Source organism: Xenopus laevis, chromosome 9_10S (genome assembly GCF_017654675.1).
Source record: "Xenopus laevis strain J_2021 chromosome 9_10S, Xenopus_laevis_v10.1, whole genome shotgun sequence".
Taxonomy (NCBI): domain Eukaryota; kingdom Metazoa; phylum Chordata; class Amphibia; order Anura; family Pipidae; genus Xenopus; species Xenopus laevis.
The window spans coordinates 115,199,435-115,219,005 of record NC_054388.1 but is presented as its reverse complement, the minus strand read 5'-3'; the positions used below and the strand labels follow the sequence as shown (position 1 = coordinate 115,219,005).

Here is a 19,571-nt window from a genome sequence, read left to right as displayed (position 1 = left end):
CTGCATCTGCCTATGTCTCCTCTGGAGTTATTGAAGGTTGCTGGACTGTTGCATTTTTGATGCCTTGTACAACTGCCTGTGAGATGCAGGACGGTATATCAGCAGAAGAAGGGTCCATAGCATCAGCCTTAGCTGAGTGAGACCTAACTCTTCTTTTGCAGAGAAGGCTGCTCCATATCTCCATGTACATTGTCTCCATAGTCACATCTTAATGTTGATTGTTGGCATGGTCTCTTCCCCCTCTGCACCCTGCTCCACTCAGTTTGCACCTGGTCTTGTGCATAATATCCAAAAAGACCATGTCCCTGGGTCACTAAGAGGGTTCCCAGCTTGAGGTCGAGCTATGATGAATGACTGGCACAGAGAGCCTGGAGTGTGCCCGGAATCCAGCCCAAAGAGACCCGATCTGTCACTAAAAAAAGATTCTTCCCTTGAAACAGCGGCATACTCATGGAGATAGAAAAATGAAAAAGACATAGGGAAGAGGAGGGGGTGAGAATTTATAGATTGCTATGAGATGTATCTATATGGAGGAAGGAATAACCTGAAGGTTTATGCTGACCAGGGAATGTCACTATCTGATGTTTGTATGAGCACAATCTGTCTGACTGTAGTTCAGTCCATAGACACTAGAGGGGACTGTTCTCTGCATCTCAGTGTCTATGTAATGGCCTGGGAACATTTATCTTTTGTTCCCATTAAGTTGAACTGGCCCTAGTGCCAGTCTATACAGGGTCTGTGTCTAGTGCCAGTCTATACAGGGTCTGTGTCTAGTTCCAGTCTATACAGGGTCTGTGTCTAGTGCCAGTCTATACAAGGTCTGTGTCTAGTGCCAGTCTGTACATGGCCTGTGTCTAGTGCCAGTCTATACAAGGTCTGTGTCTAGTGCCAGTCTATACAGGGTCTGTGTCTAGTGCCAGTTTATACAGGGTCTGTGTCTAGTGCCAGTCTATACAGGGTCTGTGTCTAGTTCCAGTCTATACAGGGTCTGTGTCTAGTGCCAGTCTATACAGGGTCTGTGTCTAGTTCCAGTCTATACAGGGTCTGTGTCTAGTGCCAGTCTATACAAGGTCTGTGTCTAGTGCCAGTCTGTACATGGCCTGTGTCTAGTGCCAGTCTATACAGGGTCTGTGTCTAGTGCCAGTCTATACAGGGTCTGTGTCTAGTGCCAGTTTATACAGGGTCTGTGTCTAGTGCCAGTCTATACAGGGTCTGTGTCTAGTTCCAGTCTATACAGGGTCTGTGTCTAGTGCCAGTCTATACAGGGTCTGTGTCTAGTTCCAGTCTATACAGGGTCTGTGTCTAGTGCCAGTCTATACAGGGTCTGTGTCTAGTGCCAGTCTATACAGGGTCTGTGTCTAGTGCCAGTCTATACAGGGTCTGTGTCTAGTGCCAGTTTATACAGGGTCTGTGTCTAGTGCCAGTCTATACAGGGTCTGTGTCTAGTGCCAGTCTATACAGGGTCTGTGTCTAGTGCCAGTCTATACAGGGTCTGTGTCTAGTGCCAGTCTATACAGGGTCTGTGTCTAGTGCCAGTCTGTACATTGTTTGTGCCTAATACCAGTCTATATATTATACCTGTCTCTCATACAGTCATTTCAGTATTTTATACAAAGGTACAGTTATACCTGTCTCTTATACAGAGTTATAGTTATATAATCTGATAGATGCTATAATAATGCCCCCCCCCCAATGCCTGAGGTAGGTGCGGGGAGTTGATGGGGCGTATAGAGCCTGTATTTATAGGCAGGATTAGGAGACATTCCCGAGCTGGATTATGACAGTCAGGAGCTGCAGGACAGAGGGAATAAAATCAATCCTATGCCTTTAAACCCCTCCTCCTTGTCCCGGCTGACCCTCCTCCTGTGTCATTCTCTCTCGGTCTCTCTAGGTCTGTCTCTCTCTGTCTGTCTCTCCCTCTGTCTGTCTGTCTTTTTCTCTCTGTCTCTTTCTCTGTCTGTCTGTCTGTCTCTCTCTGTCTGTCTCTCTGTTGTCTCTCTGTCTGTCTCTGTATCAGTGAGTGTCCCTGCCTGTATGACATGCCAGTGCAGCAGTCTGTATCAGTGAGGGGAGCCTGGCGCTTGGGTACCACTCAGCATCATCTCCTCCAGCCCAGCGACCCCCCAGTGCTCCTCCTTCCCTCTCCCTGACCCCGTTCCTGTCTCTTCCCAGTCCCCTCTTTGTCTCTGGGACTGTCTCCCCATTCTCCTGCATCCCTGTGTGTCTCTCCCCAGTATTTGCCTCACCTCCCCCTGTCTCCTCCTCCCACAGCTCTATCTCTCTCCATCTCACTCTCCACCTCCTCTCCCCCCCCCCAGCCCTCTCTCTCTCTCTCTCTCTCTCTCTCTCTCTCTCTCTCTCTCTCTCTGCCTCATCCCTCCTTTCTCTCTGCCGCAATGGTACATGTTTTGGTGGCTGGGAGTCTCTTCTTCCCCGGACTCTTTCTCCTTTCCAAGGCTGGACTGCGGCGACTGCGAATCTTCCGTGGGGACGAATCCAACACCATCATAGTGTCAGCAAGGTAATGGGCCCCCCTACTGCAGGGAAGGGAGGATGGGGGGATGCCATGCAGGGCTGGGGCAATTGGTTAACTCCCCTGATGTGGGAATGGGGAGAAGGTGTGAGGTGCAGGAGGAGAGTATAGGGCCAAAGGGAGAGAGAATTTGGGGCACAGTGGAAAGGGGCTGCTGAATGGCACTCACTAAGCCAATCAGGGGAGAGCTTTATTCTAGTAATAAGACTGCACTATACACATGCTGGAGCTGCTGGGGAGGGCCCTGGGGATTGTTAGAAACTGTAAATCAACACAGTGAATTGGGGGCCCAGCCCAAGCACTTTAGAAGATTTAGGACACAGCAGAAGAATAAGGGGTGGGGAGGCGGAGGTGCTAAAGTACACACTGCACGGGGGGGGGGATGATGGGACACTCGTGACATTGCAAAGGAGACAGGTTTATCCTAATCCTACATGAATGTGTATAGTAGCAGCCTCCGCTCTCTCACTCCATCATTTGTGCTGCTCACAAACTCATTCTGCACACACTGCAAGTTTACTGCCCCGTGTATTGTGTGCAGCAACTGTGTGAGTGTGTGGTGTGTGAGTGTGTGTGTGTGTGTGTGTCTGTGCCCATGTATTCTTTTTCCTTTTACTGCCCTAATCTCCCACTTTAACACCTGCCCTGTACTGCCCTAATCTCCCATCTCCCCTGTACTGCCCTAATCTCCCCTGTACTGCCCTAATCTCCCATCTCTCGTGTACTGCCCAAATCCCCCACCTTCCTTGTACTACCCTTATCCCCCAGCTTCCCTGTTTTACCCTAATCCCCCATCGCTCCTGTACTGCCCTAATCCCCCACATTCCCTGTACTGCCCTAATCCACCATCTCCCCTGTACTGCCTTTATCCCCCACTTTACCCTAATCCCCCATCTCTCGTGTACTGCCCTAATCCCCCACATTCCCTGTACTGCCCTAATCCACCATCTCCCCTGTACTGCCCTTATGCCCCACTTCCCCTGTACTGCCCTAATCCCCCCCACCTTCCTTTTACTGCCCTAATCCCCCATATCCCCTGTACTGCCCTAATCCCCCACCTCCCCTGTACTGCCTTAATCCACCCACCTTCTTTTTACTGCCCTAATCCCCCATCTCCCCTGTACTGCCCTAATCCCCCCACCTTCCTTTTACTTCCTAATCCCCCCACCTTCCTTTTACTTCCTAATCCCCCATCTCCCCTGTACTGCCCTAATCCCCCCACCTTCCTTGTACGACGCTGTGTGATTTTACCTCTCGGGATCTGATCTTTTGCTTCCTAACCTGAGTTCAATCCCAAGAGATGTCTCCCAATTGTTCCTGTGTGTGTGAGATTACAGGCTGTAGGGTGGGTCCAGTCTGGGTCACATGTTACTAACAGATAGGTAGGTGAGTATACTATACTTCAAGCCCTGATGGCCATTATAAAGACTGCCTGGCAGGGCACTATGGGGCTGCTGAGTTTCCATTAGATCTTAATCCAGCACAACTCTACAAATACAAACACAATGTTCTAGTCTTCCTGTAATTATTCATATTCCCTTTCTGGGTCTTGGGTGCAGGTGCCCTACATAGATTGCTAGTGCTGATACAGGACACGTACTGTACATATATGAATACTGTATATACACTTTTCTCTAATACAGACAATGTACATATGTGTCTGGGCACAGAGACACGGAGCATGGAGATACAGGCACATTCAAGCACTACAGATATGTGTATGAGCATGGAGACAAGTGTATGGAATAGGAACATTGTGTAGGGCATGGAGACAGGTGTAGGGCATGGAGACAAGTGTATGGCATGGAGACAAGTGTATATGGCATGGAGACAAGTGTATGGCATAGAGACAAGTGTATATGGCATGGAGACAAGTGTATGGCATGGAGACAGGTGTATGGCATGGAGACAAGTGTATGGCATGGAGACAAGTGTATGGCATGGAGACAAGTGTATAGGGCATGGAGACAAGTGTAGGGCCTGGAGACAAGTGTAGGGCCTGGAGACAAGTGTATGGGCCTGGAGACAAGTGTATGGGCATGGAGACAAGTGTAGGGCATGGAGACAAGTGTATGGCATGGAGACAAGTGTATAGGGCATGGAGACAAGTGTATGGGCATGGAGACAAGTGTAGGGCATGGAGACAAGTGTATGGGCATGGAGACAAGTGTATGGGCATGGAGACAAGTGTAGGGCATGGAGACAAGTGTAGGGCATGGAGACAAGTGTATGGCATTTAGACAAGTTTAGGGCATGGAGACAAGTGTAGGTCATGGAGACAAGTTTAGGGCATGGAGACAAGTGTAGGGCTTGGAGACAAGTGTAGGGCATGGAGACAAGTGTATAGGGCCTGGAGACAAGTGTAGGGCATGGAGACTAGTGTATAGGGCCTGGAGACAAGTGTATAGGGCCTGGAGACAAGTGTAGGGCATGGAGACAAGTGTATAGGGCCTGGAGACAAGTTTAGGGCCTGGAGACAAGTGTAGGGCATGGAGAGAAGTGTAGGGCCTGGAGACAAGTTTAGGGCATGGAGACAAGTGTAGGGCATGGAGACAAGTGTAGGGCATGGAGACAAGTGTAGGGCATGGAGACAAGTGTATAGGGCCTGGAGACAAGTGTAGGGCATGGAGACAAGTGTATGGGCATGGAGACAAGTGTATGGGCATGGAGACAAGTGTGTGGGCATGGAGACAAGTGTGTGGACATGGAGACAAGTGTAGGGCCTGGAGACAAGTGTAGGGCCTGGAGACAAGTGTAGGGCATGGAGACAAGTGTAGGGCATGGAGACAAGTGTAGGGCATGGAGACAAGTGTGTGGACATGGAGACAAGTGTGTGGACATGGAGACAAGTGTAGGACATGGAGACAAGTGTATGGGCATGGAGACAAGTGTGTGGACATGGAGACAAGTGTAGGGCCTGGAGACAAGTGTAGGGCATGGAGACAAGTGTAGGGCATGGAGAAAAGTGTAGGGCATGGAGACAATATATGGGCATGGAGACAAGTGTGTGGACATGGAGACAAGTGTAGGACATGGAGACAAGTGTATGGGCATGGAGACAAGTGTATGGGCATGGAGACAAGTGTATGGGCATGGAGACAAGTGTGTGGACATGGAGACAAGTGTAGGGCCTGGAGACAAGTGTAGGGCCTGGAGACAAGTGTAGGGCATGGAGACAAGTGTAGGGCATAGAGACAAGTGTAGGGCATGGAGAAACGTGTATAGGGCATGGAGAAAAGTGTAGAGCATGGAGAAAAGTGTAGAGCCTGGAGACAAGTGTATGGGCATGGAGACAAGTGTATGGCATGGAGACAAGTGTATGGCATGGAGACAAGTGTATGGCATGTAGTCAAGTGTATGGCATGGAGACAAGTGTATAGGGCATGGAGACCAGTGTAGGGCCTGGAGACCAGTGTAAGGCCTGGAGACAAGTGTATGGGCATGGAGACAAGTGTATGGCATGGAGACAAGTGTATAGGGCATGGAGACAAGTGTATGGGCATGGAGACAAGTGTAGGGCATGGAGAAAAGTGTAGGGCATGGAGACAAGTGTAGGGCATGGAGACAAGTGTATGGGCATGGAGACAAGTGTATGGGCATGGAGACAAGTGTAGGGCCTGGAGACAAGTGTAGGGCATAGAGACAAGTGTAGGGCATGGAGACAAGTGTATAGGGCCTGGAGACAAGTGTAGGGCATAGAGACAAGTGTAGGGCATGGAGATAAGTGTAGGGCACAGAGACAAGTGTAGGGCATGGAGACAAGTGTAGGGCATGGAGACAAGTGTAGGGCCTGGAGACAAGTGTAGGGCATGGAGACAAGTGTAGGGCATGGAGACAAGTGTATGGGCATGGAGACAAGTGTAGGGCATAGAGACAAGTGTATGGCATGGAGACACTTTGCTGACTTCAATATTTAATGTCCAACCTATATAATCCTATTACCCCCTGCTCTCATCATGTGGAGTCTGTACCCTCAGCATAAAGACTGGTTATGTTGCCTTTCCCAGCTCCTTGTGCTACAGCATCACTCTTGGGGCCCTTATAGAACTTGTAATTAGATAATGCTGGGGGCCCCTGGCTCCAGTCTCTGTTCCCTCCTGCTGCTTGTGTTACTCCCCCCCTCCCCCGATACTCTATAATTATTACTAATATCCAGCAGGGTAAATACTAATTCTCTAAATAAACTAAAGCCGCATGAATTATTGAAAGATACAATTAGGCACAAGAGTCTCAACATGTTCCTTCTCTTACAGACTGGTCTCCTCCATACAAGCCGTATTGGCCTCTACAGCTGGCTACATAGTCGCCTCCTCCTGCAAGGATGTCATCCATGACCAGTAAGTGTACACTGTACTGTTATATACACTGTATGGGACCGACAGTCTCACTGTACTGTTATATAGACTCTATGGGACCGGCAGTCTCACTGTACTTTTATATACACTGTATGGGACCGACAGTCTCACTGTACTGTTATATACACTGTATGGGACCGACAGTCTCACTGTACTGTTATATACACTGTATGGGACCGACAGTCTCACTGTACTGTTATATAGACTGTATGGGACCGACAGTCTCACTGTACTGTTATATACACTGTATGGGACCGACAGTCTCACTGTACTGTTATATACACTGTATGGGACCGACAGTCTCACTGTACTGTTATATAGACTGTATGGGACCGACAGTCTCACTGTACTGTTATATACACTGTATGGGACCGACAGTCTCACTGTACTGTTATATACACTGTATGGGACCGACAGTCTCACTGTACTGTTATATACACTGTATGGGACCGACAGTCTCACTGTACTGTTATATACACTGTATGGGACCGACAGTCTCACTGTACTGTTATATAGACTGTATGGGAACGACAGTCTCACTGTACTGTTATATAGACTGTATGGGACCGACAGTCTCACTGTACTGTTATATACACTGTATGGGACCGACAGTCTCACTGTACTGTTATATACACTGTATGGGACCGACAGTCTCACTGTACTGTTATATAGACTCTATGGGACCGGCAGTCTCACTGTACTGTTATATACACTGTATGGGACCGGCAGTCTCACTGTACTGTTATATAGACTCTATGGGACCGGCAGTCTCACTGTACTGTTATATACACTGTATGGGACCGGCAGGCTCACTGTACTGTTATATACACTGTATGGGACCGGCAGTCTCACTGTACTGTTATATAGACTGTATGGGACCGACAGTCTCACTGTACTGTTATATAGACTGTATGGGACCGACAGTCTCACTGTACTGTTATATAGACTGTATGGGACCGACAGTCTCACTGTACTGTTATATACACTGTATGGGACCGACAGTCTCACTGTACTGTTATATAGACTCTATGGGACCGACAGTCTCACTGTACTGTTATATAGACTGTATGGGACCGACAGTCTCACTGTACTGTTATATACACTGTATGGGACCGACAGTCTCACTGTACTGTTATATAGACTGTATGGGACCGACAGTCTCACTGTACTGTTATATACACTGTATGGGACCGACAGTCTCACTGTACTGTTATATACACTGTATGGGACCGACAGTCTCACTGTACTGTTATATACACTGTATGGGACCGACAGTCTCACTGTACTGTTATATAGACTGTATGGGACCGACAGTCTCACTGTACTGTTATATACACTGTATGGGACCGACAGTCTCACTGTACTGTTATATAGACTGTATGGGACCGACAGTCTCACTGTACTGTTATATACACTGTATGGGACCGACAGTCTCACTGTACTGTTATATACACTGTATGGGACCGACAGTCTCACTGTACTGTTATATAGACTGTATGGGACCGACAGTCTCACTGTACTGTTATATACACTGTATGGGACCGACAGTCTCACTGTACTGTTATATACACTGTATGGGACCGACAGTCTCACTGTACTGTTATATACACTGTATGGGACCGACAGTCTCACTGTACTGTTATATAGACTGTATGGGACCGACAGTCTCACTGTACTGTTATATAGACTCTATGGGACCGACAGTCTCACTGTACTGTTATATACACTGTATGGGACCGACAGTCTCACTGTACTGTCATATACACTGTATGGGACCGACAGTCTCACTGTACTGTTATATAGACTGTATGGGACCGACAGTCTCACTGTACTGTTATATACACTGTATGGGACCGACAGTCTCACTGTACTGTTATATACACTGTATGGGACCGACAGTCTCACTGTACTGTTATATACACTGTATGGGACCGACAGTCTCACTGTACTGTTATATACACTGTATGGGACCGACAGTCTCACTGTACTGTTATATACACTGTATGGGACCGGCAGTCTCACTGTACTGTTATATACACTGTATGGGAGTGTATAGTCAGTGAATAAGGTGCATATACACATGACTCCATCACTACTTGTCTGTGACTCTCTGTATAAATCCTTGTGACCTGGTGGAAGAGCGAGTGTGTGGCCCCAAGCCACTAACCTTTACCCCTCCCCCCACTGACATTACCCCTCGTGGCAGAGCAGGTTATGTGATTGCAAGGTGTAAAGGGTTAAACAGCAGGTGTCTGCGTCAAGGTTAACCCCCAGCCCCATACTGTAATCTGATTGATTTGCAAGAATGAATACGTTTAGGAGAGATCAGTATGGCAGCTCTTCCGGCAGATGGAGCTCCGATCACACTACAGAGAATTAACCCATGTGTGGACATCTGTTTTGCACCCAGCACCTAATTGGTTCATAAATAGCTGCCCAGGGTTATCGGGGCCCTTGCACCTTTAAGCACAGAGGAAGCGACCCCTTCATACTGTACTGGCAAGTAGTATGGCAGCTCCCTCCTGTATGAGTATAACAGGACTGTATAATATGTTGTGCCTGAGGGGAAGTATTGACCCGTTTGTCTCCCCAGGCACTGGCTGGCCGCCACCTACACCCGCTTTGCGGTGCCCTATTTCATCTATGATATCTACGCAATGTATCTGTGCTACAGGCACAAGCACAAGCTGAAGGGCCACAGTGGTGGCTGGAGCCTCACCAGGACCTACCTCTACAAAGAGTTCCTCATGATCCTGCACCACGTCTTCATGGTGGCTGTTTGTTTTCCCGTGTCTGTGGTAAGACGTGCTGACGTGTGACCCCTAATGATCTGGGGGTGCAGGGGGGCCTCAGGGTAACACACTCATTCAACTTGTCTTTTCCTTTGCAGCTCTGGAGAGATGGCAAAGGTGACTTCTTTTTGGGGTGCATGCTGATGGCCGAGGTCAGCACTCCTTTTGTATGCTTCGGCAAGATCCTCATTCAGGTCAGTTCTTGGACTTGTATTCCAAAACAGCTGAAGGCAAAGGACTCTTCTGTCTCCATATTGTTCTACTGTCTCTAACTTGTCCTACTGTCTCTAACTTGTCCTACTGTCTCTAACTTGTCCTACTGTCTCCATCTTGTTGGTCTGTCTCTAACTTGTCCTACTATCTCCATCTTGTCCTACTGTCTCTAACTTGTCATACTGTCTCTAACTTGTCCTACTGTCTCCATCTTGTTCTACTGTCTCTAACTTGTCCTACTGTCTCTAACTTGTCCTACTGTCTCTAACTTGTCCTACTGTCTCTAACTTGTCCTACTGTCTCCATCTTGTTGGTCTGTCTCTAACTTGTCCTACTATCTCCATCTTGTCCTACTGTCTCTAACTTGTCATACTGTCTCTAACTTGTCCTACTGTCTCCATCTTGTTCTACTGTCTCTAACTTGTCCTACTGTCTCTAACTTGTCCTACTGTCTCTAACTTGTCCTACTGTCTCTAACTTGTCCTACTGTCTCCATCTTGTTGGTCTGTCTCTAACTTGTCCTACTATCTCCATCTTGTCCTACTGTCTCTAACTTGTCATACTGTCTCTAACTTGTCCTACTGTCTCCATCTTGTCCTACTGTCTCTAACTTGTCCTACTGTTTCTAACTTGTCCTTCTGTCTCTAAATTGTCATACTGTCTCCATCTTGTTGGTCTGTCTCTAACTTGTCCTACTGTCTCTAACTTGTCCTACTGTCTCCATCTTGTTCTACTGTCTCCATCTTCTCATACTGTCTCCATCTTGTTCTACTGTCTCCATCTTGTCCTACTTTCTCCATCTACTTCCATTGTCTCCATCTTGTCCTACTTTCTCTATCTTGTCTTACTATCTCTATCTTGCCTAACTGACTCCATCTTGTCCTACTGTCTTCATCTTTCTCCATCTTGCCCTACTGTCTCCATCGTTCTCAGTTGTACTCATCTTGTCCTACTCTCCTCATCTTGTCCTACTATCTCCATTTCTCTCAATTTTCTCCATCTTGCCTTAGTGTCTCTATCTTGCCCTACTGTCTCCATCTTTCTCAATTGTCCTTATCTTGTCCTGCAGCCTCCATCTTGTCCTGTCTCAATATTGTCCTACTGTGTCCATCTTGTTCTACTGTCTCCATCTTGTCCTACTGTCTCCACCTTTCTCCATTTTCTCCATCTTGTCTTACTATCTCCATCTTGCCTCACTGACTCCACCTTGCCCTATTGTCTGCATCTTTCTCAATAGTCCTCATCTTGTCCTACTGTCTCCATCTTGTTCTACTGTCTCCATCTTGTCCTACTGTCTCCATCTTTTTCCATTTTCTCCATCTTGTCTTACTATCTCCATCTTGCCTCACTGACTCCACCTTGCCCTATTGTCTGCATCTTTCTCAATAGTCCTCATCTTGTCCTACTGTCTCCATCTTGTTCTACTATCTCCATCTTGTCTTACTTTCTCCATCTTGCTCTACTGTCTCCATCTTTCTCTACTGTCTCCATCTTTCTCCATTTTCTCCATCTTGTCTTACTATCTCCATCTTGCTTTACTGTCTCCATCTTGCTCTACTGTCTCCATATTTCTCCATTTTCTCCATCTTGTCTTACTATCTCCATCTTGCTTTACTGTCTCCATCTTGTTCTACTGTCTCTATCTTGTCCTACTGTCTCCATCTTGCCCTACTGTCTCGATCTTGCCCTACTGTCTCCATCTTGCTTTACTGTCTCCATCTTGCCCTACTGTCTCCATCTTGTTCTACTGTCTCCATCTTGCCCTACTTTCTCCATCTTGTTCTAATGTCTCAATTTTGCCCTACTGTCTCCATCTTGTCCTACTGTCTCCATCTTGTCCTACTGTCTCCATCTTGTTCTAATGTCTCAATTTTGCCCTACAGTCTCCATCTTGTCCTACTGTCTCCATCTTTCCCCATTGTCTCCATCTTGTCCTACTGTCTCCATCCTTCCCCATTGTCTCCATCTTGTCCTACTGTCTCCATCTTGTCCTACTGTCTCCATCTTGTTCTAATGTCTCAATTTTGCCCTACAGTCTCCATCTTGTCCTACTGTCTCCATCTTTCCCCATTGTCTCCATCTTGTCCTACTGTCTCCATCTTTCCCCATTGTCTCCATCTTGTCCTACTGTCTCCATCTTGTCCTACTGTCTCCATCTTGTCCTACTGTCTCCATCTTGTTCTAATGTCTCAATTTTGCTCTACTGTCTCCATCTTGTCCTACTGTCTCCATCTTGTTCTAATGTCTCAATTTTGCCCTACAGTCTCCATCTTGTCCTACTGTCTCCATCTTTCCCCATTGTCTCCATCTTGTCCTACTGTCTCCATCTTGTTCTAATGTCTCCATCTTGTTCTAATGTCTCAATTTTGCCCTACAGTCTCCATCTTGTCCTACTGTCTCCATCTTTCCCCATTGTCTCCATCTTGTCCTACTGTCTCCATCTTTCCCCATTGTCTCCATCTTGTCCTACTGTCTCCATCTTGTCCTACTGTCTCCATCTTGTCCTACTGTCTCCATCTTGTTCTAATGTCTCAATTTTGCCCTACTGTCTCCATCTTGTCCTACTGTCTCCATCTTGTTCTAATGTCTCAATTTTGCCCTACAGTCTCCATCTTGTCCTACTGTCTCCATCTTTCCCCATTGTCTCCATCTTGTCCTACTGTCTCCATCTTGTTCTAATGTCTCAATTTTGCCCTACAGTCTCCATCTTGTCCTACTGTCTCCATCTTTCCCCATTGTCTCCATCTTGTCCTACTGTCTCCATCTTTCCCCATTGTCTCCATCTTGTCCTACTGTCTCCATCTTGTCCTACTGTCTCCATCTTGTTCTAATGTCTCAATTTTGCCGTACAGTCTCCATCTTGTCCTACTGTCTCCATCTTTCCCCATTGTCTCCATCTTTTCCTACTGTCTCCATCTTGTCCTACTGTCTCCATCTTGTCCTAATGTCTCCATCTTGTTCTAATGTCTCAATTTTGCCCTACTGTCTCCATCTTTTCCTACTGTCTCCATCTTTCCCCATTGTCTCCATCTTGTCCTACTGTCTCCATCTTGTTCTAATGTCTCAATTTTGCCCTACTGTCTCCATCTTGTCCTACTGTCTCCATCTTGTTCTAATGTCTCAATTTTGCCCTACTGTCTCCATCTTGTCCTACTGTCTCCATCTTTCCCCATTGTCTCCATCTTTTCCTACTGTCTCCATCTTGTCCTACTGTCTCCATCTTGTCCTACTGTCTCCATCTTGTTCTAATGTCTCAATTTTGCCCTACTGTCTCCATCTTGTCCTACTGTCTCCATCTTGTTCTAATGTCTCAATTTTGCCCTACTGTCTCCATCTTGTCCTACTGTCTCCATCTTGTTCTAATGTCTCAATTTTGCCCTACTGTCTCCATCTTGTCCTACTGTCTCCATCTTTCCCCATTGTCTCCATCTTGTCCTACTGTCTCCATCTTGTCCTACTGTCTCCATCTTTCCCCATTGTCTCCATCTTGTCCTACTGTCTCCATCTTTCCCCATTGTCTCCATCTTGTCCTACTGTTATGTGTCATATTGTGCTGCTCTATCTGAAAGGTTGTACTTTACAGCACTGTTGCCCAGAGAGGCCTATGGCTAATGTTTCTAAGTGAAACTGAAATTATCTTAAATGTATCCTCCCCCTCTTTCTGTTGTTATCCCCCCCGTTACTGACCCCCATTTCCCTCACTGAACCCCCTAATCTGCCCTTTCTCTCTGCCCACAGTACAAGAAGCAGCACACCCTCCTGCACCGCGTCAACGGGGTCCTAATGCTGACGACGTTCTTCTGCTGCCGCCTCCTGCTCTTCCCCTACATGTACTGGGTGTATGGGCAGCGCGTGGGGCTCCCCCTGTACAGAGTTCCCTTCAACCTCTCCCCGGAGTACAACCTCGGAGCCGCAATCCTCATGGCCCCCCAGGTCTACTGGTTTTACCTGATCTGCCGAAGAGCTTACACTCTATTCCGCCAATCTGTGCTGAGCCAGCGGCCCAAGAATGGACACCCAGCCCCCGTCAGCACTTCAGCCAAAGAACAGGACTGCTCCCAGTGACTCGGCCCCTCTCTGCCCTCAAACTGCTGGATCTAGTCGCCCCCTTCCCCCCAAACAAGGCCAGGCTGAAGCAGCTTTACAAGACTGTGCCTTTAACTGGAGGCAATAAGGGACTTTATGGGGTTCTGCTCGGAGGCAGAGCCGTGTGTCTCCAGGAGGGGAGGAGTTTGTTATGTGTGTCTCATCCACCAGGTGGCAGTATTATACACAGGGGAATATAGACCTGTGCTACTTGCAATACACTTAGTGACCACTAGGGGCAGTTCTTGCCCTAATCTGAGTGTGTGTGCAAGGCAATGGCATTAACCAGTCGTTTATTGTGCTACTCAGTGCCTAATGAATGGCACCTACACTACCCACACTCACCACCGGGTGTCCCCCCATTCATTAAAGGGACCTTACCCTATTCATAATGAACGTGGGGTAAAGTATTTGCCCTCCTCCCCTCCTCCTCCCCTCCAGCGGGTGCCCCTTTGCTTTTTCTCCTTTTAGATTTGGGGGCAGCAGCATGTTAGGGGTAAGTATTACTGCTGTAACTTTAAGAGAATGGCTGAAATCTATGGCGCTCGTAGCTGCACACTAAAGGGTTAAGCATGGCCAGATCCTAGCCAATCAGCAGGCTGCATTGTTCCACTGACTCAGCAGAGCTCTTTGCTTCTCAATCCCTCGTAAATCTCATAATCTCATTGGGTGACACATCCAGGGGTGGCTGATGGGAAATCCTGGCTTAAAGGATCTTGGGGGAAGTGCAAGGATGGTCACACCTGCCGTCGCTTTAAGAGGCGACCATAATGAATCCTCGTTAGTTTAATCAGCATGAAATTACATTTGGAATGAACTGTTCCAGGGTTTGCGAAATGTTCCAAAATATTTATTTTTCACCACCCCCTCTAACCCCACCCCCATATCCCCCCAACCCTCCCTGATACTCCTCATTCCCTTCCCCCATCCCTTTATTTATTTATTTATTTATTGATTTATTTTTGACCTTTTTTTTAAGGAATGTAAATAGGTTTTTGCAGAACGAAGTCAGAACCGACCTGCGATTTCTATAACTGTACAGAGTATTAAACTCATTCAACTGGAACCAAACATCTCGCCCTGACTGAATTCATTCAGAAACCCGACGCCTGTTCTATATACACATCTCCTTATCATTTACAGTAGGGGGTACATTATCCCTTATAATACATGAGTGATACTCAGAGTTCCCTGTATAACTCAGCCTGCAGCCTTGTGTCTTTATATGGTCACAGAACAACCCCTCAGTGACTTCTAATATCCTTATCATTTACAGTAGGGGGTACATTATCCCTTATAATACATGAGTGATACTCAGAGTTCCCTGTATAACTCAGCCTGCAGCCTTGTGTCTTTATATGGTCACAGAACAACCCCTCAGTGACTTCTAATATCCTTATCATTTACAGTAGGGGGTACATTATCCCTTATAATACATGAGTGATACTCAGAGTTCCCTGTATAACTCAGCCTGCAGCCTTGTGCCTTTATATGGTCACAGAACAACCCCTCAGTGACTTCTAATATCCTTATCATTTACAGTAGGGGGTACATTATCCTTATAATACATGAGTGATACTCAGAGTTCCCCTGTATAACTCAGCCTGCAGCCTTGTGTCTTTATATGGTCACAGAACAACCCCTCAGTGACTTCTAATATCCTTATCATTTACAGTAGGGGGTACATTATCCCTTATAATACATGAGTGATACTCAGAGTTCCCTGTATAACTCAGCCTGCAGCCTTGTGCCTTTATATGGTCACAGAACAACCCCTCAGTGACGTCTAATATCCTTATCATTTACAGTAGGGGGTACATTATCCCTTATAATACATGAGTGATACTCAGAGTTCCCCTGTATAACTTAGCCTGCAGCCTTGTGTCTTTATATGGTCACAGAACAACCCCTCAGTGACTTCTAATATCCTTATCATTTACAGTAGGGGGTACATTATCCCTTATAATACATGAGTGATACTCAGAGTTCCCTCTATAACTCAGCCTGCAGCCTTGTGTCTTTATATGGTCACAGAACAACCCCTCAGTGACTTCTAATATCCTTATCATTTACAGTAGGGGGTACATTATCCCTTATAATACATGAGTGATACTCAGAGTTCCCTGTATAACTCAGCCTGCAGCCTTGTGCCTTTATATGGTCACAGAACAACCCCTCAGTGACTTCTAATATCCTTATCATTTACAGTAGGGGGTACATTATCCCTTATAATACATGAGTGATACTCAGAGTTCCCTGTATAACCCAGCCTGCAGCCTTGTGCCTTTATATGGTCACAGAACAACCCCTCAGTGACTTCTAATATCCTTATCATTTACAGTAGGGGGTACATTATCCCTTATAATACATGAGTGGGGGCTGGGACTATTGGAGAGTAGGGTCAGTGATGGTGCAGGTTGGGTGGGGGACTAAGGGGAACATGAAGGAGATTTCAGTCCCTGGGGGTTTATGTGGGGGAGGGGTATATGTGGGGGAGGGGTGTCACATGATACAGTAGCACAAGTGGTACAGAGAGTAATTCCGGGGGTATCAGGCAGTAACATGAGGTATTGTATAAACAGGGAACCTTAACAAACAAGGAGAGTGTAAGTGGCTGCAGGGAGTTGCCGGACTCTATTCCTATTGGAACAATAAGGAGATTTTGGACTCACCGGAAAACCGTTTTCTCGTAGGCCTGAACTGTCAGTGCAGACGTTAGGGGTTTTGTCATTTTTCACCTCTAGAGGCGGGACTGAAGACTTTGTTTCCTGGCTCCTCCCCCTGTATATAAGGTCTGGCTCCTCCTCCTCAGTTCTTTCGGAAAGCTCAGTCGGTGGAGACATTGTAGGTGGAAGGAAGAGTAAGAGACAACAGGTACATAGCGATGGGCGTAATAAATCAGCCTGGGTGGGACTTACTCATGTCAGACATTGGGGGACGTACAAAATCGGTCCCAGTATCAGGTGGTTATAACTGAGGAACACGTTAGTTATGTGTTTGGTCTCTGTTCCACCGCAGCCCAGAAAGAACTTTCCGGCCAAACGCAGCCAATTGTGAAGTGAAAACATTTACCGTGTGAAACTTAAAGTATTTGGTGAGGCCCAGGTGGCCACTCTATAAATCTGCTCGGCCGTTGCTAAATTCTGAAGTGTCCAAGACTTGCTCTGTGTCCTCATAGGACGAATCTTCACTGAGAATAGTCTGGGCTGTTGTTGGTAGTCATGGGCCACCTTGATAGTCTCTAGCAACCAGTGGGCAAACGTTCTTTTCAATATTGGCCGCCCTTTATGTGTCAGCGTAGGAGACAAACAAGCTGTCGGAGCTTCTGTACAATGATGATCCTCAGGGTCCTCACCACGTTGAGTTCATGTAGGACTTTCTCATGCTCATGTGTTGGGTGTGGGCAAAGGGACGGTGGTATAATGTCCTGGTTAATGTGGAATTCGGACACTACTTCAGGTGAGAAGCCCGGGCTAGTCATAAGGACCACCTTGTCTGAGTGTACAGAAGTCCATGGTTCCCTGCAGGAAAGGGCGGCCAGTTCAGACACCTGTTTTGTGAACTTGATGGCTACCAGGAAGGCCACTTTAAGTGTCAGTCACTTGAGGTCACATGATGCCAGTGGATTGAAGGGTAGTCAGAACCAGTGGCAACTCCCAGGTTGTGTCTATGTTCTCCTGTGAGTATCTTTGCTGGGCCCACCATGTAGTCTCAAGAGTCGCACTGTCAAACAAAGGAGAGGTAAGTTGGGGTTCTTGAGGGGTCCCTGTGTGAGAAAGTTGGGTCACAGGGGCAATCGCCAGGGCCTGGATGTGGCTGGTTAGATGAAGTCCATGTACCACACCCGGTTTGGCCAGTCGGTGCTATGAGAATGGTGGCCCTGCTCTGCTTTATCTTCCTGATTATTCTCTGCAGAATGGCCAGCCATGGAAACCCTTGTAACGAATAACGTTTACCCTGGTGGTCCAGTGACTTACCCTCTGGCATATGAGGCGCCCGCTATACCTTCGGCAGGGACACCCGCCACATGCGTCCTGTTTCCTTCAGCGCCGGTTTCCCTACGGCGCATGTGGGCACGTGCTTCCGGGTTTATGCGTCGGCGTGATGACATCAGGGCGCATTGGCGTGAAATTCAAAAGTATTAAAAGTGAATTTAGTTTTCAAAGCACGGCCGGTGTCACGTTCGGCACCCTAAATCCAGAACCCAAGATAAGGATTAGAGAGCGTAGAATAGTCAGACAGGCCGGAATCAGGATTAGAGAGCGTAGAATAGTCAGACAGGCCGGAATCAGGATTAGAGAGCGTAGAATAGTCAGACAGGCCGGAATCAGGATTAGAGAGCGTAGAATAGTCAGACAGGCCGGAATCAGGATTAGAGAGCGTAGAATAGTCAGACAGGCCGGAATCAGGATTAGAGAGCGTAGAATAGTCAGACAGGCCGGAATCAGGATTAGAGAGCGTAGAATAGTCAGACAGGCCGGAATCAGGATTAGAGAGCGTAGAATAGTCAGACAGGCCGGAATCAGGATTAGAGAGCGTAGAATAGTCAGACAGGCCGGAATCAGGATTAGAGAGCGTAGAATAGTCAGACAGGCCGGAATCAGGATTAGACAGTGTAGAATAGTCAGACAGGCCGGAATCAGGATTAGAGAGTGTAGAATAGTCAGACAGGCCGGAATCAGGATTAGAGAGCGTAGAATAGTCAGACAGGCCGGAATCAGGATTAGAGAGCGTAGAATAGTCAGACAGGCCAGAATCAGGATTAGAGAGTGTAGAATAGTCAGACAGGCCAGAATCAGGATTAGAGAGCGTAGAATAGTCAGACAGGCCGGAATCAGGATTAGAGAGTGTAGAATAGTCAGACAGGCCGGAATCAGGATTAGAGAGCGTAGAATAGTCAGACAGGCCGGAATCAGGATTAGAGAGCGTAGAATAGTCAGACAGGCCAGAATCAGGATTAGAGAGTGTAGAATAGTCAGACAGGCCGGAATCAGGATTAGAGAGTGTAGAATAGTCAGACAGGCCGGAATCAGGATTAGAGAGCGTAGAATAGTCAGACAGGCCAGAATCAGGATTAGAGAGTGTAGAATAGTCAGACAGGCCGGAATCAGGATTAGAGAGTGTAGAATAGTCAGACAGGCCGGAATCAGGATTAGAGAGCGTAGAATAGTCAGACAGGCCGGAATCAGGATTAGAGAGCGTAGAATAGTCAGACAGGCCGGAATCAGGATTAGAGAGTGTAGAATAGTCAGACAGGCAAGGGTCAGCTTGGAGAGTTCAGAATAAACAGGTAATGGTCAGCTTGGAGAGTTCAGGATGGTCAGGCAAAGCAAGGGTCAATACACAGAAGATCAGTCAGGATTCAAACAGGAGAGCAGCCAGGAACAAGTTAAATTGAACCTAACAACGGGCAGTGCTTTGAAAACTAAATTCCCCTTTAATACTTTTGAATTTCGCGCCAACACAACGTGACGTCATCACGCCGGCGCATTAAACCGGGAAGCGCCCGCCATAGGGAAACCGGCACTGAAGGAAACAGGACGCCTGCAGCGGGCGCCCCCGTATGCCAGAGATTCACCACTGGACCACCAG

At 47.3% G+C, this 19,571-nt stretch overlaps 1 protein-coding gene across 1 annotated transcript; it reads left to right on the top strand.

The window, feature by feature from the left end:
* Positions 1-1,919: 1,919 nt before the first annotated feature.
* On the top strand, positions 1,920-15,050 carry tlcd3b.S (TLC domain containing 3B S homeolog). Its single transcript, XM_041578527.1, has 5 exons — positions 1,920-2,521; positions 6,787-6,870; positions 9,482-9,686; positions 9,779-9,874; positions 13,632-15,050. Exons 1-5 carry the CDS (start codon positions 2,397-2,399, stop codon positions 13,956-13,958), a joined length of 837 nt encoding a protein of 278 aa, XP_041434461.1. The 5' UTR covers positions 1,920-2,396; the 3' UTR covers positions 13,959-15,050.
* The last annotated feature ends 4,521 nt before the right edge of the window (positions 15,051-19,571 follow it).